This window comes from Mercenaria mercenaria, chromosome 15, assembly GCF_021730395.1.
Source record: "Mercenaria mercenaria strain notata chromosome 15, MADL_Memer_1, whole genome shotgun sequence".
Taxonomy (NCBI): domain Eukaryota; kingdom Metazoa; phylum Mollusca; class Bivalvia; order Venerida; family Veneridae; genus Mercenaria; species Mercenaria mercenaria.
The window spans coordinates 3,779,282-3,802,086 of NC_069375.1; the positions used below are offsets into that span (position 1 = coordinate 3,779,282).

The 22,805-nt window shown below is 36.2% G+C and overlaps 1 protein-coding gene across 1 annotated transcript in view; it reads right to left on the reverse strand.

Moving 5' to 3' along the window:
* Positions 1-1,248: 1,248 nt before the first annotated feature.
* LOC123559189 (ubiquitin carboxyl-terminal hydrolase 20-like) overlaps positions 1,249-22,805 on the reverse strand; it is a 72,275-nt gene continuing 50,718 nt past the window's right edge. The window contains exons 20-21 of the mRNA XM_053524416.1: positions 9,380-9,482; positions 1,249-6,068 (exon numbers count right to left, since the gene is read on the reverse strand). Of these exons, the coding sequence (XP_053380391.1) occupies positions 5,479-6,068; positions 9,380-9,482 (693 nt within the window). The 3' untranslated portion in view covers positions 1,249-5,478. The remainder of the gene's footprint in view (positions 6,069-9,379; positions 9,483-22,805) is intronic.

A 22,805-nucleotide genomic window follows, 5' to 3' on the forward strand; every position in this document is an offset into this window, starting at 1 on the left:
ACATGTTACTCGGAGACCATAGAACATGTTACTCAGAGACCATAGAACATGTTACACGGAGACCATAGAACATGTTACTCAGAGACCATAGAACATGTTACACGGAGACCATAGAACATGTTACTCAGAGACCATAGAACATGTTACTCAGAGACCATAGAACATGTTACTCAGAGACCATAGAACATGTTACTCAGAGACCATAGAACATGTTACTCAGAGACCATAGAACATGTTACACGGAGACCATAGAACATGTTACTCAGAGACCATAGAACATGTTACACGGAGACCATAGAACATGTTACTCAGAGACCATAGAACATGTTACACGGAGACCATAGAACATGTTACTCCGAGACCATAGAACATGTTACTCGGAGACCATAGAACATGTTACTCCGAGACCATAGAACATGTTACTCGGAGACCATAGAACATGTTACTGAGAGACCATAGAACATGTTACACGGAGACCATAGTACATGTTACTCGGAGACCATAGAACATGTTACACGGAGACCATAGTACATGTTACTCGGAGACCATAGTACATGTTACTCGGAGACCATAGAACATGTTACACGGAGACCATAGAACATGTTACTCAGAGACCATAGAACATGTTGCTCAGAGACCATAGAACATGTTACTCAGAGACCATAGAACATGTTACTGAGAGACCATAGAACATGTTACTCAGAGAGAAGACACCAACACCCCATCTAACACTGCTTACTGTTCTGTGCATTTACTGAACATTTAATGAAGCAGATCAACAGGATTACATGTTTTATAATAAAATATATTGTTTCCATCTGTGGAGTTCTGAGGGTTATGTTAGTGCTCTCATCCAGGTAGGTCTGGGTACAAATCAATTCCCCCTGGGACTCAACAGATGTTGTAACACAAATATTAATTATTGAAAGCAAGAATTCAAGACTGCAAACAGTAAGGTTTGTTTCTCAGACAGTGGAGCTGAAATGTAAAGTCTGACTACACTAGACATTAACTATATGATCTGTAAAACTCATCAGTTGCCATTAATCTATGTAACATAATAATGCCTCAACTTAACAGTCAATATTTGTATTTCCCAAGGGTGTTGCTCTACAGAGGTTGCACTGTAGTAGGATGGTCAGTGTTTTGTTGAGCCTTATAACAAACATGTCTTTATTTCGTAGACGATGACTTTTTCCTTATCCAATGCCAATAGCATGTGGAACCATTTATAAATGAAACAACATCCATGTTTTGGTGTTAACTTTTTCATTTCTAACACTAAACTGTTTCAAAAATACTATATTTACATATACACAAACAAATATATATCACCGACTGTAAAAAAGCTTTAACTGTTAACTGGAAAAAACCAACACACATCAACAACTTTTACCAAATTATATTTTGGGAAAGAAGATGAACAATGACATAGAAGTCAGCTTGTTGTCCTCAATATACAATGTATTAGGTTGAGCAAACTATAAACACTTGTCCCAATGTAAAACAAACATGTTAGAATACAGAATGGTTCATTGTGAGAACCATGAAAACTACAGCTATAAAAGGAAGTATGATCTAAGCATAATTTCTAATTTCTTACTGTTTCCCATAAACATTTATCAATCCTACACAGTGAACATCGCAAACATTTATCACTTCTAGAAGAGAACAATTTCAACTGTTTCCCTCTACCATGAACTGTTTCATACACAAAACTTAAAGCACCTCTAATTTGACCAATAAAGCATTTTGAAGTACAGCTGTTTTAACAGTTTTCCTTTTCATTACTAAATCTTAGTTGTTGCACTTGTTAAGCCGATTTATTTCATGGGAATTTTGTGAACATTTTAAACTATTTCTATTTGTTTAAGGGGCAATATTTATAATTGTTGCCCAAGGCTTCTGGCAAAACTTCTTAAGTCATCCTAGTGACCTCATGGAAATAGTTTTAACTGTTTCTCCATGGAATGACCGTTTACTATTAGTCATGTATACACCAGTAAGTATAAACTACTGTTAAAATCTTGAAAGGTGTAATTTTGTTTCCTTTAAAGAGATATACAAGTAAAATTTTGGATGAAAAAATACAATCTTTTAAATCATTGTATAAACAAAATTTCTCATATGTAACTGCTGACACAGTTGAAATAACCAGTAGATATATGGTTTCTTACTATGACGATGTGGGTGTGTAATTCTGCTAACCGGACCTTCATATGCTAGTTTGGGATTACACCTAAAAATTGCTATAAAATGTTACATTCCGCATTTCTTTTTCAATGCTGTGTAATTTTACCATACAATAGATAATTAGAGTTTGACGGTCAAATTCTTGAGGACGTTTTGTCATATGTTTTCATGACTTCACTTACTGTCGTACAGTGATAATCACAGTAAGATTAGTTTTTACAAATCGGCCTTTCTGTTACATTCCACTAATTAAGTTAAATGAAATAAATCAGGCCTTGCATTCAGAAATCAAAAGCCTGAAAATCTACATTCTCAAATTTCAATAGAGTTATATAGGAAAATTCTGGCAACCAAAAGCCTGAAATCAGGACCAGTCCTGAAAACAACCAGGCCTGATAAATAATTCTAATATACTTGTCTCTGTTAAAACACTATTAGGCTAGAATGACTCACGTTAATGTGTGACGACGTCAAAGTTTTTGTTACGACTAAGAATGAGCGCTTCTATATTTTATCTCCTGTTTTAGATTAAGGGCATTTTAGAATCAAAATAATTTACAGCAAAATCGTGTTTTAACACTATTTATACACTCGGGCGGTAATATGTGGTACAAATAATTTATGCCCGACGTATACCGTAATTGCCCATTGTGCATAAATAGTGTTGAAACAATAAAATAATTCTTGGGAAATTTCTCGAGTTTCCCTTTAAATATTCATAATTTATAAACTGAACTAAGGAAAATATTTTATGAAACACTGAATCTCGCAGCTTTTTCATATTCTTTATAGATCTTAATTCAAATTTTCTTTAATTGAAAACACTTAAATACAAAGAAATCAATTTAAAATTGAAAAGAAAATAATTTACATGTTTGTCAATCTGACTAAAGTACTTGATCTTCTAAACGAAGATCTGAGAACGGCCTATTCACATTCGTCTTCTGTATATTTTGGATTTCCATTATTGCTTTTTTTATGTTATCCAATCAGACGACTTGTTCGATTGTCAAAGGATAAGAAAAATATGCGGTTATTCCAGGACTCGAACCCGGGACCCCACGCTTACAAAGCAAGTGGCCTACTGAGCTAACCAGCTATCTGATACATTACGACATAAGAATTGTAAATATCAAAAGTCAATGCTACATGTAGATTTGCAAGATGTTGTAAGCTAGGCTCTGATTGGCTAGAGAAAGAGCCGTCAGAACGAGGCAATGAATAGGTCATTTTCAGATCCTATGCGTAGCGTAATAGGATATGTACTTTAGTCAGATTGCATGTTTGTAATTGTGTAGTTGTCTGTAATAAAGTTAAGTTATTTTAGAATACTGGTAAATTAAGTTTTGCTATAGATTAACACTGTCAACACAATAAAATGGCACAGAATATAACTGGTGTACAAATGGTAGTGACTTCTGTAAATATGCATATGACGTTTTCGAATTTATTGAATAATTTTAAATACATTCCAGTTTTCCTTCACTCTCAACGGATTTAGGTCTATATTAAAGATAACAGAATTTGTAAGCAACATCTCCGTTTATTTACGACTTGCAAATGCTCAAAAGATACACCCAAACTTAACCCTTACCCTGCTAAATTTCCATAATGAACTTGTCCGTCTTTTACTTTGGACAGTATCACTGACTGTTAAAAGGGGTGCATACCAAAAAGATACTGACTGAATGGCAAACAGTACAGATCATGATCAGACTGCATGGATTTGAAGGCTTATCATGATCTTCACTAGTCGCAAAGGCAGAATCAATCATATTAAGCATGATAAGGGTTAACACCCTGTTACTTGTACAACTTATAAAAAACCATTAAAACATGGCTCTAAATGTAACATGTAGAGGGAGGAGGGTGGGGTCTAAGTGATAAAAGGGGCAAAAGGGGCTAACAAAAAAATAAATAACAAGAAAATATAACAATATATACAGCTTAACACACCTCAACAAGGATCATACACAATACCTGTAATGAGCAAATAAGTTGTAAACATTACACGCTGGCAGACTTGATATATTGCAAATAAATTAAAATCATTCATTATTATACTTTATCCAATCAGATATCACATTGATTCCTTTAAAACTATAAACATTTTTCTAAGGTCCTAATTCATGACCAGTCAATTATGGTTCAATTGTCAACAATTCATGTATGGATGTTTTTATAAATAATCTATTTGGATTATGAGATATGAAAATTTTTTGAAATCTGCAATTTTTTCAACAATTCTGTTCAGCTGAAATGACCTGATATTATATATCTCTAAATATTAAATTAAAAAAAACCATAAATTTATTTATGTTAACATAACCCTTACATACAACACACAAAACAGAAATGGCTGAAATGAAGGTTGAGAAAATTGCAAAATATTTTTTAGAAGCCTTTCGCAGTAAATTTAGTTAAGGTATACAAGCAAACTTCTTCCTTGATTCAACTGGAAGTCACATTCTTTAAAGATCTGCTCACATTTTTCAATACAACCAGTTTGTAAACCAAGCATCTTATTCTAGCTTTAAACAGTAAGTATCAAGTTGTTTCCACCTACCACATTTAACCTGTATCCGAAGTATCACTGTCGGTAATTATAAAATACAATTTAATGTCCATTTTTATATTCTGTACATAAAACATTTTTATATTCTGTACATAAAAATCTTTAGGCTTTTTTCCATTTTTTTTTTCAATAAAGTTTGAAAAAATGTAGCGCAGTAAATCAGGGGTCAACTCAAAATTACAAGGACTGAGTTAATATTGTGTGGCATCCTCATTGTCAAAACCCAAACCAAGAAAATTATGCAGCATAAAACATGTTAGTAATGGTTTGTCAGGGGAGTTAATTTCTTTTGTGATGTGAATGGCAGAATAATTTTTGGAAAAAAAAAAAAAAAAAAAACATTACAAGGTAAGTGATACTCAAATCAACTAAATCTTACCATTACATACAATAAGAGCTGAAAAGTTTTTTCTTTTCCTGCAAGGAATTCAGTGTATGTATCAGACTTTCAAAACACATTAAATAAGTAATGATTTGATTTGAGGTCTTTCTTACAAATAAAGAGCTTGATAAAATGATAGGCATTCACAGGTTTGAACAAAAAAAAAATGAGAAAAATGTTAAAAATGTAATCCAAATACTGATGTAAATAACTAAAAAGCTGGTATCCAGCCAAAAAGCTGGAATAACAGAATAGACAGAGGTCATAGGTCATAATCAAAATTTTGTAAGAAGAACAAGTCCTCTCAGTCATACAATCACAGTTTATCTTATTCCTCTAACTGGTCTGATCTCTCTGAGTCAGTTTCTTCTCTCTGACCTCCTTTTTGAGCTGACTCTGCCATATTTCTTGCCGCCTCAGTATCTTGACTAGTCTTGCTATTTCCTGTGCTAGCTGAATCTGGATTTTCCCTTGTAGTTCCTGCAGTTGCAGATTCTGAATTTCCCCTTCCAGTTCCAATCGTTTCAGAGTCTGGATTGCCCCTTCCAGTTCCTGCAGTTGCAGAGTCTGGATTTCCCCTCCCAGTTCCTGTAGTTGCCAATTCTGGATTTCCCCTTCCGGTTCCGACCGTTGCAGAGTCTGGATTGCCTCTTGGATTTCCTGCAGCAGATGATTCTGAATTTACTCTTTCACGTCCTTTATTAACAGCTGCTCCTGCAGCCTGCTCGGCCAGTGTCCTTGCCGGGATGGGCTGTGGATTTACCTGCTTGATGACTAGTTCTGGACCGCCACCGTATATCTGGTACAGATATTGCCACATTTCTCCAGATAACTGACCATGGTCTGAATTTGATCGCACCAAAAGCTGACCATTTTTCATTACAGCAATTCTCTTGTTGTCTATTGGGCCTGGTGGATCTAAAATGGTAAATTTGTATACTAAAATGTCAAAGTTCAGACCATCTTATATTTTTTATACTATGTTGATGAAATTGTAGATTTTAGTAATATTTATGAGGGACAATTATTTCTATATTTCGAGCTTGTGTCAATTCAATACTACAATATCTATAAGGAATCATGTTCTACAATATCTATAGGGAATCATGTTCTACAAATCTATAGGGGATCATTTTCTCAGTATATTGCACTTGTTATACTTAGTGTAGTACTAAATTATTGTCTCAATATATCTGTACCTGACAGGTTAACCATATGGCTGTAGTACTAAATAGTCATCTCAGTGTAGCACTAAATTATTGTCTCAATATATCTGTATGTGACAGGTTAACCATACGGCTGTAGTACTAAATAGTCATCTCAGTGTAGCACTAAATTATTGTCTCAATATATCTGTATGTGACAGGTTAACCATACAGCTGTAGTATTAAATAGTCATCTCAGTGTAGCACTAAATTATTGTCTCAATATATCTGTATGTGACAGGTTAACCATATGGCTGTAGTAGGTACTAAATAGTCATCTCAGTGAAGCACTAAATTATTGTCTCAATATATCTGTATGTGACAGGTTAACCGTATGGCTGTAGTACTAAATAGTCATCTCAGTGTAGTACTAAATTATTGTCTCAATGTAACTGTACCTGACAGGTTAACCATATGGCTGTAGTACTAAATAGTCATCTCAGTGTAGCACTAAATTATTGTCTCAATATATCTGTATCTGACAGGTTAACCATACGGCTGTAGTATTATATAGTCATCTCAGTGTAGCACTAAATTATTGTCTCAATATATCTGTATCTGACAGGTTAACCATATGGCTGTAGTACTAAATAGTCATCTCAGTGTAGCACTAAATTATTGTCTCAATATATCTGTATGTGACAGGTTAACCATACGGCTGTAGTACTAAATAGTCATCTCAGTGTAGCACTAAATTATTGTCTCAATATATCTGTATTTGACAGGTTAACCATACGGCTGTAGTACTAAATAGTCATCTCAGTGTAGCACTAAATTATTGTCTCAATATATCTGTATTTGACAGGTTAACCATACGGCTGTAGTACTAAATAGTCATCTCAGTGTAGCACTAAATTATTGTCTCAATATATCTGTATGTGACAGGTTAACCATATGGCTGTAGTATTATACAGTCATCTCAGTGTAGCACTAAATTATTGTCTCAATATATCTGTATGTGACAGGTTAACCATACGGCTGTAGTACTAAATAGTCATCTCAGTGTAGCACTAAATTATTGTCTCAATATATCTGTATGTGACAGGTTAACCATACGGCTGTAGTACTAAATAGTCATCTCAGTGTAGCACTAAATTATTGTCTCAATATATCTGTATCTGACAGGTTAACCATACGGCTGTAGTACTAAATAGTCATCTCAGTGTAGCACTAAATTATTGTCTCAATATATCTGTATGTGACAGGTTAACCATACGGCTGTAGTATTAAATAGTCATCTCAGTGTAGCACTAAATTATTGTCTCAATATATCTGTATGTGACAGGTTAACCATATGGCTGTAGTAGGTACTAAATAGTCATCTCAGTGAAGCACTAAATTATTGTCTCAATATATCTGTATGTGACAGGTTAACCGTATGGCTGTAGTACTAAATAGTCATCTCAGTGTAGTACTAAATTATTGTCTCAATATAACTGTACCTGACAGGTTAACCATATGGCTGTAGTACTAAATAGTCATCTCAGTGTAGCACTAAATTATTGTCTCAATATATCTGTATCTGACAGGTTAACCATACGGCTGTAGTATTATATAGTCATCTCAGTGTAGCACTAAATTATTGTCTCAATATATCTGTATTTGACAGGTTAACCATACGGCTGTAGTACTAATTAGTCATCTCTGTGTAGCCTTAAATTATTGTCTCAATATATCTGTATTTGACAGGTTAACCATACGGCTGTAGTATTATATAGTCATCTCAGTGTAGCACTAAATTATTGTCTCAATATATCTGTATCTGACAGGTTAACCATACGGCTGTAGTATTATATAGTCATCTCAGTGTAGTCTCAATATATCTGTATGTGACAGGTTAACCGTATGGCTGTAGTATTATATAGTCATCTCAGTGTAGTACTAAATTATTGTCTCAATATATCTGTACCTGACAGGTTAACCATATGGCTGTAGTAGGTACTAAATAGTCATCTCAGTGTAGTACTAAATTATTGTCTCAATATGTCTGTATCTGATAGGTTAACCGTATGGCTGTAGTAATAAATAGTCATCTCAGTGAAGCACTAAATTATTGTCTCAATATATCTGTATGTGACAGGTTAACCGTATGGCTGTAGTACTAAATAGTCATCTCAGTGTAGTACTAAATTATTGTCTCAATATAACTGTACCTGACAGGTTAACCATATGGCTGTAGTACTAAATAGTCATCTCAGTGTAGCACTAAATTATTGTCTCAATATATCTGTATCTGACAGGTTAACCATACGGCTGTAGTATTATATAGTCATCTGTGTAGCACTAAATTATTGTCTCAATATATCTGTATTTGACAGGTTAACCATATGGCTGTAGTACTAATTAGTCATCTCTGTGTAGCCTTAAATTATTGTCTCAATATATCTGTATTTGACAGGTTAACCATACGGCTGTAGTATTATATAGTCATCTCAGTGTAGCACTAAATTATTGTCTCAATATATCTGTATTTGACAGGTTAACCATACGGCTGTAGTATTAAATAGTCATCTCAGTGTAGCACTAAATTATTGTCTCAATATATCTGTATCTGACAGGTTAGCCATACGGCTGAAGTATTAAATAGTCATCTCAGTGTAGCACTAAATTATTGTCTCAATATATCTGTATGTGACAGGTTAACCATACGGCTGTAGTATTAAATAGTCATCTCAGTGTAGCACTAAATTATTGTCTCAATATATCTGTATCTGACAGGTTAACCATACGGCTGTAGTATTAAATAGTCATCTCAGTGTAGCACTAAATTATTGTCTCAATATATCTGTATCTGACAGGTTAACCATACGGCTGTAGTATTATACAGTCATCTCAGTGTAGCACTAAATTATTGTCTCAATATATCTGTATCTGACAGGTTAACAATACGGCTGTAGTATTATACAGTCATCTCAGTGTAGCACTAAATTATTGTCTCAATATATCTGTATTTGACAGCTTAACCATAAAACTGTAGTACTAAATAGTCATCTCAATAGAACTGAGTTGAACTGTTATACTTACTGTCCTCCTTCTCCCGTACAAAGTTTTCCCATTCCTTAAACCAGGACATACTGATGGCATATATAACACTAGGGTTGTCTTCCTCCTTAAACTTCTCATTTAACTGCAAATATACATGTACAGTGATATTACATAAGGTCAACACTAACTTAGTTAACATGTATATAGGAAACTTCGTGAAACAGCGTAGGATGATAATTCAAGGAAGGAAATCTGATGTAGCAGCCTGCAAATTCTAATCAAGAGACAATAAATCCATTTCATTGGACATTAAAACTTCAGATACTTTTTTTGTCACTTTCAACCTAGACAGATCCATTTCCAACTGTGTCACTTCCAACAGACTGGATCAGCCATGCAAAAATTTCTGGGTTTTATGTTTTGCACTTATTGTCGAGGAATACAATAACAAGCTGATGGTTTGTCACAAACAGCAAATTTTCATTGGTCTGCCACAAACAACAACTCTTCATGCATATACGACTACTTTATAATAACAGTCAAACCTGTCTACAAAGACCACACTACATGCCATATATCTAATCTCAGGGCATTATGGTTTAAGTTTTTCAAGTTTTTTTCTACACCAGTCTATGTAAAACAAGTGAACCTAAGGGTAGGGCTAATTGTGACACCAGGGGCATGATTTGAAAAAAAAAACAAGCAAATTCGATGAATTGGTATCCCCCGCCGAAAGGGTTTGTGGTGAGGAATAGCAAAAAAATATATCCGGCAGAAAGTTAAGGATGTTAATAAGAAGCAAATAATTTCTTTAGTCAAAATCAATTTAAAAGAAAACAAATGTTTAATTAAAGAGTGTAGGGATAATACAAGTTTTTTTGTGTATTAACGTCTGCAGAAGCCAGCGGGATTGTTTGTGACCGAGACCGAAGGTCGAGGTCACCAACATATCCCAAGGGCTTCTGCAGATGTTAATACACTAAACAAACGTGTATTGTCGCTATTCTTGCATAAAAATATATTTCACGGCGATTTATGTATTGTTTTCATACGTGATGACTTGACGATTCCGGTACATTTTTTATTTACCATTCCAGTTGTTCTTGGAAACGGTAAACATGTTTTAAATATCCGTATCCAGGGCCCGGAAATAAACAACGCTATCAAAAGCACCTCCTGAAGATTTTTAAGCGATTTTTTATCTCTCATTATTACAAACATAAAATTACCAGTAATTGTTCATATCAGTTCAAAATTTGGTGGACTCGATCACAATTTCAAGAATAATAACTTTACATTCGAGTTATATTGAGTACGGACACGCAGTTGGAGTACGGATAAGTACGAACGTAGTGTCAAGTTTCCAAGCTGTTTATATAAATTCTTCGAGAAATTAGATAAAAACATACCGACCGATACTTACCAAAATCATAAATATAATACCTAAAAACGAACAATAGCACAAGTTACACGCGATACTTATTTATTCACAGTTATTTACAATAACTGAACAGACGCTTTGTAAAGGGAGTGAACTCTAAGAGAAGCTAGGGCGTACATTGATGGGGGCAGTACGTTTGGGGTTGGAAACAGATACAGCTAAACATACTATGGATTACATTGTATTTATAATGCTACAAGATGAGGTTGTTAAGGAAGAAACAAGACGCAGATGCCAAATATCAGTGTGCGTAAAAATACATACATATATCCCTGGTAAAGCATTTCAAAAATAAAAATCGGGTATTAACAGCACGTGAATTGCCATGTTTGCACACGATTTTTCTCCCGTTAATACATGGGCGGATCCAGTGAAAAAAGTAGTTTTTATGCAAGAATACATAATAAATGTATGATACTTTGATCCTGACTAAAGAATTTATTTTGAATGGGATATGCTTACTGTAATAAGCTTAGCTTTTAAAATTAAATGCAGTTAATTGAAATGTGAGCTTGAAGTTTAACTGGAATGAAGTATTGTCTTTGAGAGGTTTGGCACCAGGTGTTGCTGTTTAACATGTACATTTGAACTTGTACATTAAAGAACAGATGTCCTTAAGAGAACACAATCAAGTAAGATATCTTGAACATGGCTGAAGGCAAGGTTTGTGCAGTCACAACTTAACATGTTGAAGGTTTGAACATTTTTTTAAAACAAGAGCACCGCCTTGCGGGTGCTGACGCTCATCTGATTTTTTTTGTATAATAGAAATATTGTCCTACCCATGATTTTCTAAGTCTAAAAAGGGCCATCATTCTTGCAAAAAGCAGGATAGAGTTATGTTTCTTGATGTACAGTGTCCACTTATGATTGTGAAAAACTGTTGCAAGTTTTAAAGCAATAGCTTTGATAGTTTATGAGAAAAGTTGCCTTAAACATAATACTCAACCAAGAAAATGATTTTCTAAGTCCAAAAGGGGCAATAATTATTGCAAAAAGCAGGATGGAGTTATGTTGCTTGCTGTACAGGGTCAGCTTATGATGGTGAACAAGTGTTGCAAGTTTCAAAGCAATAGCTTTGATAGTTTAAGAGAAAAAGTTGACCTAAACATAAAACTTAACCAAGAAATCTGATATTTTCTAAGTCCAAAAGGGGCCATAAATCTTGCAAAAAGCAGGATGGAGTTATGTTTCTTGCTGTACAGGGTCAGCTTATGATGGTGAACAAGTCTTCCAAGTTTCAAAGCAATAGCTTTAATAGTTTAGGAGAAAAGCTGACCTAAACATAAAACTTAACCAGGGGACGCCGACGCAGACGCCGACGCCGACAACCGCTCAAGTGATGACAATAACTCATCATTTTTTTTCAAAAAATCAGATGAGCTAAAAAGAAAAGGAATGGAAATATAACATGCAAGTTGTACCATTCCCCTACCTCACTCCTCCACCCAGTCATGCCCACCACTGATCATGCATCCTCTGCCCCCACCCCACTTCACCCATTTTTTTTTTTTTTAATTTTTAATTTTCCATCAATATTTATAATCAACATGTGAAATTTTGTTTCCTCACCCGTTCCCCCGCAGCCGCCCCACCCCACCCCCTAAACAAGAGGGCCATGATGGCCCTATATCGCTCACCTGTTATCATTGCACTTGAGGACAAGAAGGTCCTCAGAAAAAATATCTAAGTCCAAAGGACAGGAACAACAAAGGGAAGAAATTTAACCAAAAAGAAAAAAAACATTCTTACAAGGTATAGATATGTCAAAATACACCTAAAAATTGGAGGTACCATCCATGTCGTATCACAGAAAAGTGGTCTCGGTTTTTCCCTACGGCCAATAATAAAAAAGTTATTAAAAATAAGCTATTTATAGTAACGTAAAAGGGAAGTAATTAAAAAGAAAAAAAATATTGTAAGTGAACAAAGGAAGGATCTGCCAAATAAATCTGTTGACATAAATGAAATTTCAGATCAGTATCTTCATTAGTTACGGAGATATACCCATTTTAATTTGAAAAAAAGGGAGGTAATTTGACATAAAATCAGTCCATAGTTATCTACCCTGATTGTCTCAGTCCAACTAATAGCAATAATGAAATTTCAAAAAAGTCCTATAAGTACTTACTGATATAAATCCATTTTGATTACATTCAGGGGAGGTAATCAGATATAAAATAACTCTGGAACCTACGATTGGATCTGATTTGCCATGGAATCCAAGATTTATTGTTGTTGAAGATATTTTGGAAGTTTGGATCAAATAAAACCATAAATGAAGTCTCTATATGGCTGCAAAAGCCAAAATAGCCAATTTTGGACCTTTAAGGGGCCATAACTCTGGAACCCATGAAGGAATTTGGCCAGTTGAAGACAGGAAGCAAGATCTTGTGGTGATACAAGTTGTGTGCAAATTTGGTTAAAATCAAATAAAAAACAAGAGCACCGCCTTGCGGGTGCTGACGCTCATCTGATTTTTTTTGTGTAATAGAAATATTGTCCTACCCATGATTTTCTAAGTCCAAAAAGGGCCATCATTCTTGCAAAAAGCAGGATAGAGTTATGTTTCTTGATGTACAGTGTCCACTTATGATGGTGAAAAACTGTTGCAAGTTTTAAAGCAATAGCTTTGATAGTTTATGAGAAAAGTTGCCTTAAACATAATACTCAACCAAGAAAATGATTTTCTAAGTCCAAAAGGGGCAATAATTATTGCAAAAAGCAGGATGGAGTTATGTTGCTTGCTGTACAGGGTCAGCTTATGATGGTGAACAAGTGTTGCAAGTTTCAAAGCAATAGCTTTGATAGTTTAAGAGAAAAAGTTGACCTAAACATAAAACTTAACCAAGAAATCTGATATTTTCTAAGTCCAAAAGGGGCCATAAATCTTGCAAAAAGCAGGACGGAGTTATGTTTCTTGCTATACAGGGTCAACTTATGATGGTGAACAAGTGTTGCAAGTTTTAAAGCAATAGCTTTGATAGTTTAGGATAAAAGCTGACCTAAACATAAAACTTAACCAAGAAAACTGATTTTCTAAGTCCAAAAGGGGCAATAAATCTTGCAAAAAGCAAGATGGAGTTATGTTTCTTGATGTACAGGGTCTGCTTATGATGGTGAACAAGTATTCCAAGTTTCAAAGCAATAGCTTTGATAGTTTAGGAGAAAAGTTGACCTAAACATAAAACTTAACCAAGAAATCTGATACTTTCTAAGTACAAAAGGGGCCATAAATCTTGCAAAAAGCAAGATGGAGTTATGTTTCTTGCTATACAGGGTCAGCTTATGATGGTGAACAAGTATTCCAAGTTTCAAAGCAATAGCTTTGATAGTTTAGGAGAAAAGCTGACCTAAACATAAAACTTAACCAGGCAACGCCGACGCAGACGCAGACGCCGACGCCGACGCCGACAACCGCTCAAGTGATGACAATAACTCATCATTTTTTTTCAAAAAATCAGATGAGCTAATAAAGCTGCTATTGTGCAGACAAGGTCAGAATAGCTAATTCTGGCCCTTTCAGGGGCCATCACTCTGGAACCCATAATGGGATCTGGCCAGTTTAAGAAAGGAACCAAGATCTTATGGTGATACAAGTTGTGTGCAAGTTTGGTTAAAATAAAATCATAAATGAAGCTGCTATTGTGCAGACAAGGTCAAAATAGCTAATTTTGGCCCTTTCAGGGGCCATAACTCTGGAACCCATAATGGAATCTGGCCAGTTCAAGAAAGGAACCAAGATCTTATGGTGATACAAGTTGTGTGCCAGTTTGGTAAAAATCAAATCATAAATAAAGCTGCTATTGTGCAGACAAGGTCAAAATAGCTAATTTTGGCCCTTTCAGGGGCCATAACTCTGTAACCCATAATGGGATCTGGCCGGTTCAAGAAAGGAACCGTGATCTTATGGTGATACAAGTTGTGTGCAAGTTTGGTTAAAATAAAATCATAAACGAAACCACTATCGTGCAGACACGAAATTGTTGACGCACGGACGCACGAGATGCACGGACGATGGACGAAGGGTGATCACAAAACCTCACCTTGTCACTAAGTAACAGGTGAGCTAAAAATAAATATATACATATATCTATATATATACATAAATATTCATGGAACGTTTGAAAAAAATCTCAAATAAGGAATGAAACATTTTTAATTTTTTTTTTGGGGGGGGGGGGGGGGGGGGAAGGGGCTGTGACCAAGGCAAGTGGGTGACCAGGTGTGGGTGTGCAACTTCACATGTTTATAATAAATGTTCATAGAAAAGAATGAAAGAAATTTAATGAAATTCTGCCAAATGGTAAGTTTGTTATGTACAAATATGTGGATATTTAGACTATTAAAGGGCAATAACTCTAAAGTTACAAAAGAAATCCGTATGAAACTGTGTGTGCACAACCACATTATAGTGCTCTAAATTCTGTTCAAGTTTCAAAGTTCAAGATCAAATATATCAAGTTATGATACAGAAATTGCCATATCTATAGATCTATAGTACCGTATATAGTTAACACTAGAAACTTCTAAGGGCCATAACTCTGGTGTTACTTGGGCAATCTGTCTGAAACTTGATGGGCCCCATAACCTCATAGTGGTGAACATGTATATGAAGTTTGTTTGAAAAAAATCTAAAATAAGAAATGATTTTTTTTTTTTTTTTTTTTTTTGGGGGGGGGGGGGGGGGCGTGAAGGGGTGTGGGAGGGGTGTGATCAAGGTAAGGGTGTGACCAGGTGTGGGTACACAACTTCACATGTTTACAATAAATGTTCATGGAAAAGAATGAAAGAAATTTAATTAAATTCTACCAAATGGTAAGTTTGTTATGTACAAATATGTGGATTTTTATACAATTAAAGGGCAATAACTCTTAATTTACAAACAAATCCGAAAGAAATTGTGTGTACACAACCACATTATGGTGATCTAAATTCTGTTTAAGTTTCACAGTTCTAGGTCAAATATATCAAAAGTTATGATGCAGAATTTGCCATATTTATAGTACCCTATATAGTTAACACTAGAAACTTCTAAGGGCCACAACTCTGGTGTTAATAGGGCAATCTGACTGAAACTTGACGGGCCGCAAGAACTCATAGTGGTGAACATTTATATGAAGTTTTATATAAATATTCCCAACCATTTCCTAGATATGGCTCCGGACGGACGGAAAGCCGGACGGACTGACTGACAATGCCAAAACTATATCCCTCCGACTTTCGTCGGGGGATAAAAACAACATTGGTAGAGGACAACTACACAATACTACATGCCAATATCTAAGCTTTAGGCCTTCAGGTTTTAGACAAGAACATTAAAAGAGAACCTAATATCAAGGCTATTTATTTGTAATTACTCAAAATAAAAGACAAAAGCACGTGCAGTCTTCACTCTATTTATTAAGCGCCTGAGCGGCGAATAATCAAACATTTAATCAATCATCTAATACAGTTTACATTAAAATGAATGCTCAAACATTTATTAATATGAGTTGGGTAAAATGGCCGCTCTGAGTTCGGTATGTTAGGCGTTAAAGCTCGCTACCAAACTATTGAAAACTAATATCAAACGCATAAGGAAGTTAACCGAAAGGAGACCGGGCGTGTCATATAAAAGGCAACCAATTTTAATGAATAAAACGCACTTGCATATTTACACTCAGGTCACTGAGATATTAACTGTATCCATACACAAAACCTTTAGCCATAAGAGTCTACCGACTGTGTAATCGTAAACCCCAGTTCCCCAATGTAATGTACCCTCAACAGGTACCAGCTAGGAAACTAAAAATGCACAACCACACATTCGGCGTTAGGGAATGCCATTGGCTAAATACATCTAAAACGGTAACCACATTAACTAGGTCTTACCAATACACAAAGGGCCAGACCTATAGACCCGAAGCGACATTGAGTCAACAAACAACAATAACAAAAAGACCCAAAGCGACATTTGGTCTACAGTCAAAGCTAGCATAAGGACCCGAAGCGACATTCGAGTCGGCAACAAAATAACCAAGTGACCCAAAGCGACATTTGAGTCTACAGTCAAAGCTAGCATAAGGACCCGAAGCGACATTCGAGTCAACACAGTATAATGACCCGAAGCAACATTCGAGCCATAACAATTATTTTACCACGTTACTAAGCTTGTGACCTGAGATAACCCAAAACAAAAGTAATTAAACAGTCTACGGACCCGAAACTGTCAACTCAATTAAGTCACAGACGCACAAGTCTCATCTGTAGCGCAAATAATGCCATCGACGAGAGTTGATACACCCGTAACCGGAAGTTTCGAAGGTAAAATTATGAAGTATATGGTTCAATTTTCTTAGCTTAAACCACAGCGCCCGGTCACCTTCCGGTCAATAAACAATTTTTTCCGCTTTTTTGTTTTGTTTTTTGCAAATTATCCATTAAGAGCGACTATTAAATTGTAATTTAAAAAAGAAGGAGCATGAGACCGTCATTTCCATAAATATACACGTTATAATTGATATCTCATAATGAAAAACATTATTAACATATATCAGAAACAGTACCGTTTGCCAAAATATATCAAATAAAACAAAGAAACTGTCCTTTGAGAATGACACAAAATTTACATGAACAGAGTCTGTGTTTCACTAAATAACACTTTTAAAGTAATCACAGTCTATCATTTCTCTGTTGGTGAACCTAGGAACTTTAATAAATCTCATAAAATACAACAGTCTGACTGAAACGTTAATACGTATGCTGTCCATTCGTTCCTGGTACCAATGAAGACGTTGGCAAACGCAGACGATCTTCTGATTCCCATACAACAGATATCGATATTAAGCAGACGACACAGTCTGAAATAAAAGTACTAGACAGCAATTCTGTTTCCAATAACATTCTAACAGACATATGCAAATGTTAGACAGAAAAATGATACAATACATCGTATATAAAAGATCAAACTGCAACATCTAAAAATTTGTTGACTTATCGAATTTACGGGGTTGTGGCGGGGTGGGAGAATTTATCGGTGTGACTTGTCAAAAGAAACAGCGTAAGTGAGACAGACTGCACGTGATTTTCGGTTTTATACTGTTATTTTAGACGACTGGCTCTCGGTTGAATGGTTTATTGCTATAAATAAAGGACTACAAAATCGGGAACCAGATTGACAGCTGATTGGCTACGTTTCTATGACAACAAACAAAACATTTCTCGAAATAAATAAATCAAATTATTTTAAATTAAAAATAATTTTTATTATTTGTAATTACTCAAAATAAAAGACAAAAGCACGTGCAGTCTTCACTCTATTTATTAAGCGCCTGAGCGGCGAATAATCAAACATTTAATCAATCATCTAATACAGTTTACATTAAAATGAATGCTCAAACATTTATTAATATGAGTTGGGTAAAATGGCCGCTCTGAGTTCGGTATGTTAGGCGTTAAAGCTCGCTACCAAACTATTGAAAACTAATATCAAACGCAATAAGGAAGTTAACCGAAAGGAGACCGGGCGTGTCATATAAAAGGCAACCAATTTTAATGAATAAAACGCACTTGCATATTTACACTCAGGTCACTGAGATATTAACTGTATCCATACACAAAACCTTTAGCCATAAGAGTCCTACCGACTGTGTAATCGTAAACCCCAGTTCCCCAATGTAATGTACCCTCAACAGGTACCAGCTTAGGAAACTAAAAATGCACAACCACACATTCGGCGTTAGGGAATGCCATTGGCTAAATACATCTAAAACGGTAACCACATTAACTAGGTCTTACCAATACACAAAGGGCCAGACCTATAGACCCGAAAGCGACATTCGAGTCAACAACAACAATAACAAAAGACCCAAAGCGACATTTGAGTCTACAGTCAAAGCTAGCATAAGGACCCGAAGCGACATTCGAGTCGGCAACAAAATAACCAAGTGACCCAAAGCGACATTTGAGTCTACAGTCAAAGCTAGCATAAGGACCCGAAGCGACATTCGAGTCAACACGTATAATGACCCGAAGCAAACATTCGAGCCATAACAATTATTTTACCACGTTACTAAGCTTGTGACCTGAGATAACCCAAAACAAAAGTAATTAAACAGTCTACGGACCGAAACTGTCAAACTCAATTAAGTCACAGACGCACAAGTCTCATCTGTAGCGCAAATAATGCCATCGACGAGAGTTGATACACCGTAACCGGAAGTTTCGAAGGTAAAATTATGAAGTATATGGTTCAATTTTCTTAGCTTAAACCACAGCGCCCGGTCACCTTCGGTCAATAAAACAATTTTTTCCGCCACAATAAATTTTAATTTATCCCCCAAAAAATTATTATTGAGCAGAGTTTTCCTGTATTGCAGTCTTCAAATAATCTAGATAAAACTCCAACCCCACATCATTTAAGTGTACACCGTCATCCCTAAAAAAGTTAGTTTCCGTATCTATGTCAGGGCTTATGAAATCTCCCCTGCCAGAACGGCATGTTGCTATACGGCCCAACCTATTGATACGCTTGCGCTTTGTCTCCAGCGACTTTACGTTCGTGACCCCCTCCAAACACGCCTGGGTAAAATGTCAACCCATATCAGAACGGTGTCGGGAAAAGCCTCACGGAGGTATTCGATTTCCCTTTTATACTTCTTCTCATTTTGATTAAAGATAATGAGGCAAGATCGTTACCACTAAATGTATGAATGATAATCTTGGGTGGAGGCGATAGCAGCACCTGGGTCTCTATGGAGTTGCGGAAAGAGGTCCAGCCGAGTCCCCTCACTCCCCACCAAGCAATTGTTAAGTCAGGCAAGCGAAGGTTGACCTTTCCTGTGTCCGTCGCTCGGATGCCGGCCCAGTAAGGGATTGAATCCCCTAAAACCCATACATCTACAAGTATCGAGAAACAGAATTGGTAGTCAGAATTTGCCGCTAAAGCGAAATGAAATAAGTACAGTGCAACCCCTATAAAGTAACACCGTTTGGGAATACAAATATTGACTATTATGTAAAGGTTGTTGCCCTGAGGAAAGTAATTTTGACGGTATGTTACAGCATGAGGAAGTTTGAATGTTGTTCTAAAGAGGTTTTTGCTTAATAGCAGGATAGCCTTAAAGAGATTGTACTGTACATTTCGTAAGTACACAAAGGCCACGCAAATGCCGTACTTGGGAAACAAGTATATTTATTGAATCAAGAGTGATAGAGTTGTGTGCCCTGACCTATTTCTGATAGCGGATATATAATTTATAACAGTTTGATGTCCATCTACCCAATTTCATAATAACTTCTGGTGGAAAACCTTGAGACGCTAAATCAGTAGCCCGACCGATTCTAAAACTATGTGATCGAAAAGTACCAGGAATTTGACACTTTCCAACGCATTTTGACAATACAGCGGAGAATTGTGACCTCGTAACGGGGGTGCCGTCTTGATGACAGTACAATATTCCAACCTGTTTTGGTCTCACCGCTAAGAATTCAAGTAGTGATTGCACTGCGCAGACAGAACCTGATTCTCTGGGTATTTTTAATGTAACCACTTTACCTCTTTGATTTGTTTTAGAATGACGAAGCTTAATTATAGCGTACTGACTTCCTATCCGGGACAAGTCAGATAACTGAAGCGAAACCTCTGATAATCCTTTACACGGAAGAAAAACTAATTCGCTAACCCTAAAAAGTCCAAAGTAGGCCAGGGTAAATAATGAATTAAACAATTTTGATTCATAATCACTAAAACAAATGTGAGGGAGTTTTCTGCATTATATCAATCAAGATTGGTAAAGTCAGAGGAGTTCGATTATCTTGCGTTATGCGGTTCCTATGGCAACCCTCCAGCAGTTTGTTAATAGCAAAGACCCCGGATATATTATAATATCCGAACAGTTTATGAAAATAATTTAAACCTGCTATATACGTCGTAATAGTTTTTGGTGACAACTTCATTTCGAAACAGAATGCAGTAAATAACATAATGTGTTCTTCGGGTAGAGGCCAACACTTTGGAAGATTATAAGACTGCCTGAATTTCTCAAAGGTTCTTAAAGCTGTATTATACGTCAGTCTAGAGTTTACTGCGATTCCTGAAAAAAGGAGCTGTTTAGCTCTAAACTGAAGATGTCCCAAAGGAAATCTGGTACCGGGTGAGGGACACTGGTCTGCGTCTGGAGCTAGCTTCCGAAACCTGTCCAGCTGAAAGCGAGACAAAGCATCACAAACGTTGTTAGAATGACCTGGGACGTGAACTGCCTTAATTACGATGTTAAGGTTAAAACATATTAACGTTAAGATTCTTACAATGCACATGACTTTTTCCGACTTAGAAGATAATTTGTTCAAGATCTGAACTACTGCCATATTATCGCAGTTAAATTTGATCTTCTTATTTTTTAGATCTTTTCCCCAAATAAATATAGCAGCCAAAATGGGGAACAACTCTAAAAACTGTTATATCGGACGTAAGACCACGTGCACGCCACGTGATTGGCCATTTCGCGTGACACCAATGACCTTGAAAGTAAATCCCGAATCCTAACTCCGTGCCCGCCGCGCTATCAGTGTACAATTGTGCGTCTTCATTTGTGACCCAATATTGATCATGAAAAATGGAAATGCCGTTGAAATTCTGAAGCAGAGTTAACCACATTTTTAAGTCCAGTCTTATCTCTTCATTTACCCGGATATGATGATAAGGCTTTGTAAGGCCGCAAATAGAGTTTATTAGGCGGCGAATAAATGGCCTGCCCACAACTATTGCCCTGCAACAAAAATTCAGAGACCCTATGAGAGACTGCATTTTCTTAAGTGTTGTTTTTTTTCGTGAAAGTATTTCTTTAATTGTTTGAACAACCGTTTGAATTTTTGGCATTGGGATTCTCACCGTCATATTGATTGAATCAAGTTCTAATCCTAAGAATATTAAAACTTCTGTCGGGCCTTCCGTTTTTTCGAGAGCTAGAGGTACACCAAGTTCTGACATTGTGTTTTTGAAAATTTCTAATGCTCGAGTGCATGATTCTAACGACTTGTCTCCCCCAAAAAATCATCAAGATAGTGAATTAAATTTCCGTTTTTTAACTTAAGCTTGACACAGAACTCAGAAATCTAGAAAACCTTTCGAATGTAATACAACTAATCGACGCTCCGAAAGGAAGGGCCTTATCAAAATAAAAATAGCCATTATAGCAAAATCCTAGCAGTTCGAAATCTGACGGCCGGATTGGAATTAAGCGATATGCACTTTTTATATCGGACTTGAAAAGCTTGCAGTTTCGTCCTAAATTTTGAACCAGTTTAACCGCTTCGTCAAAACTAGTGTATTGGACCGTGCATAAAGCCGGGTCAATATGATCATTGATTGAACCGCCAGAGGGGTATGACAAATGGTGAATCATGCGGAATTCCCAGGAGCTTTTTTTGGAACAAGGCCAATCGGTGACACGATTAGATTTTTAAGCGGGCGGTGAATGAATGGACTGCAACCCTGCCTGCCTCTATTTCTTTATTAATTTGATTTTTTTTGATATTTGGGTTTAATGTCGTAGAACGTAGATTGTTTGCATCTCGTGCTAACCTGGGACCTGTATATTGGATTGGAAATCCTTGAGTAAAACCATTTATTAAAAACTTTGATTCGTTGGGGTCGTACAAACGAGAATAGCGCCTAATAGCCTCAATTTTGACAGGGGATTTTGCTAAATTTACAACATCCAAGTTATGCGGCTGATCTGATGCATTGATCAAGGGCGTAATGACCTTAGGCCTATTAATTTCTCGGGTTACTCCTCTTGGTCTTCTAAAGGGTCGGCGGAAGCCTCTGCCACGAAAATTAGGCTGAGCTTTTGAGTTTTGAGCTTGAACAAAGGATCTTGACTGAAAACAAGCAACCTCTGGGTGTCGTGCACGGCATTTTGAGCATACATGTGCGTATTTGCAGTTAGGCCAGTTGCAGTTACCCATATTGAAATCATTACAAGTGTACTTTCCAGGATTTAACCTAGTATTATTTGACGTCTGCTCATCCTTAACTTG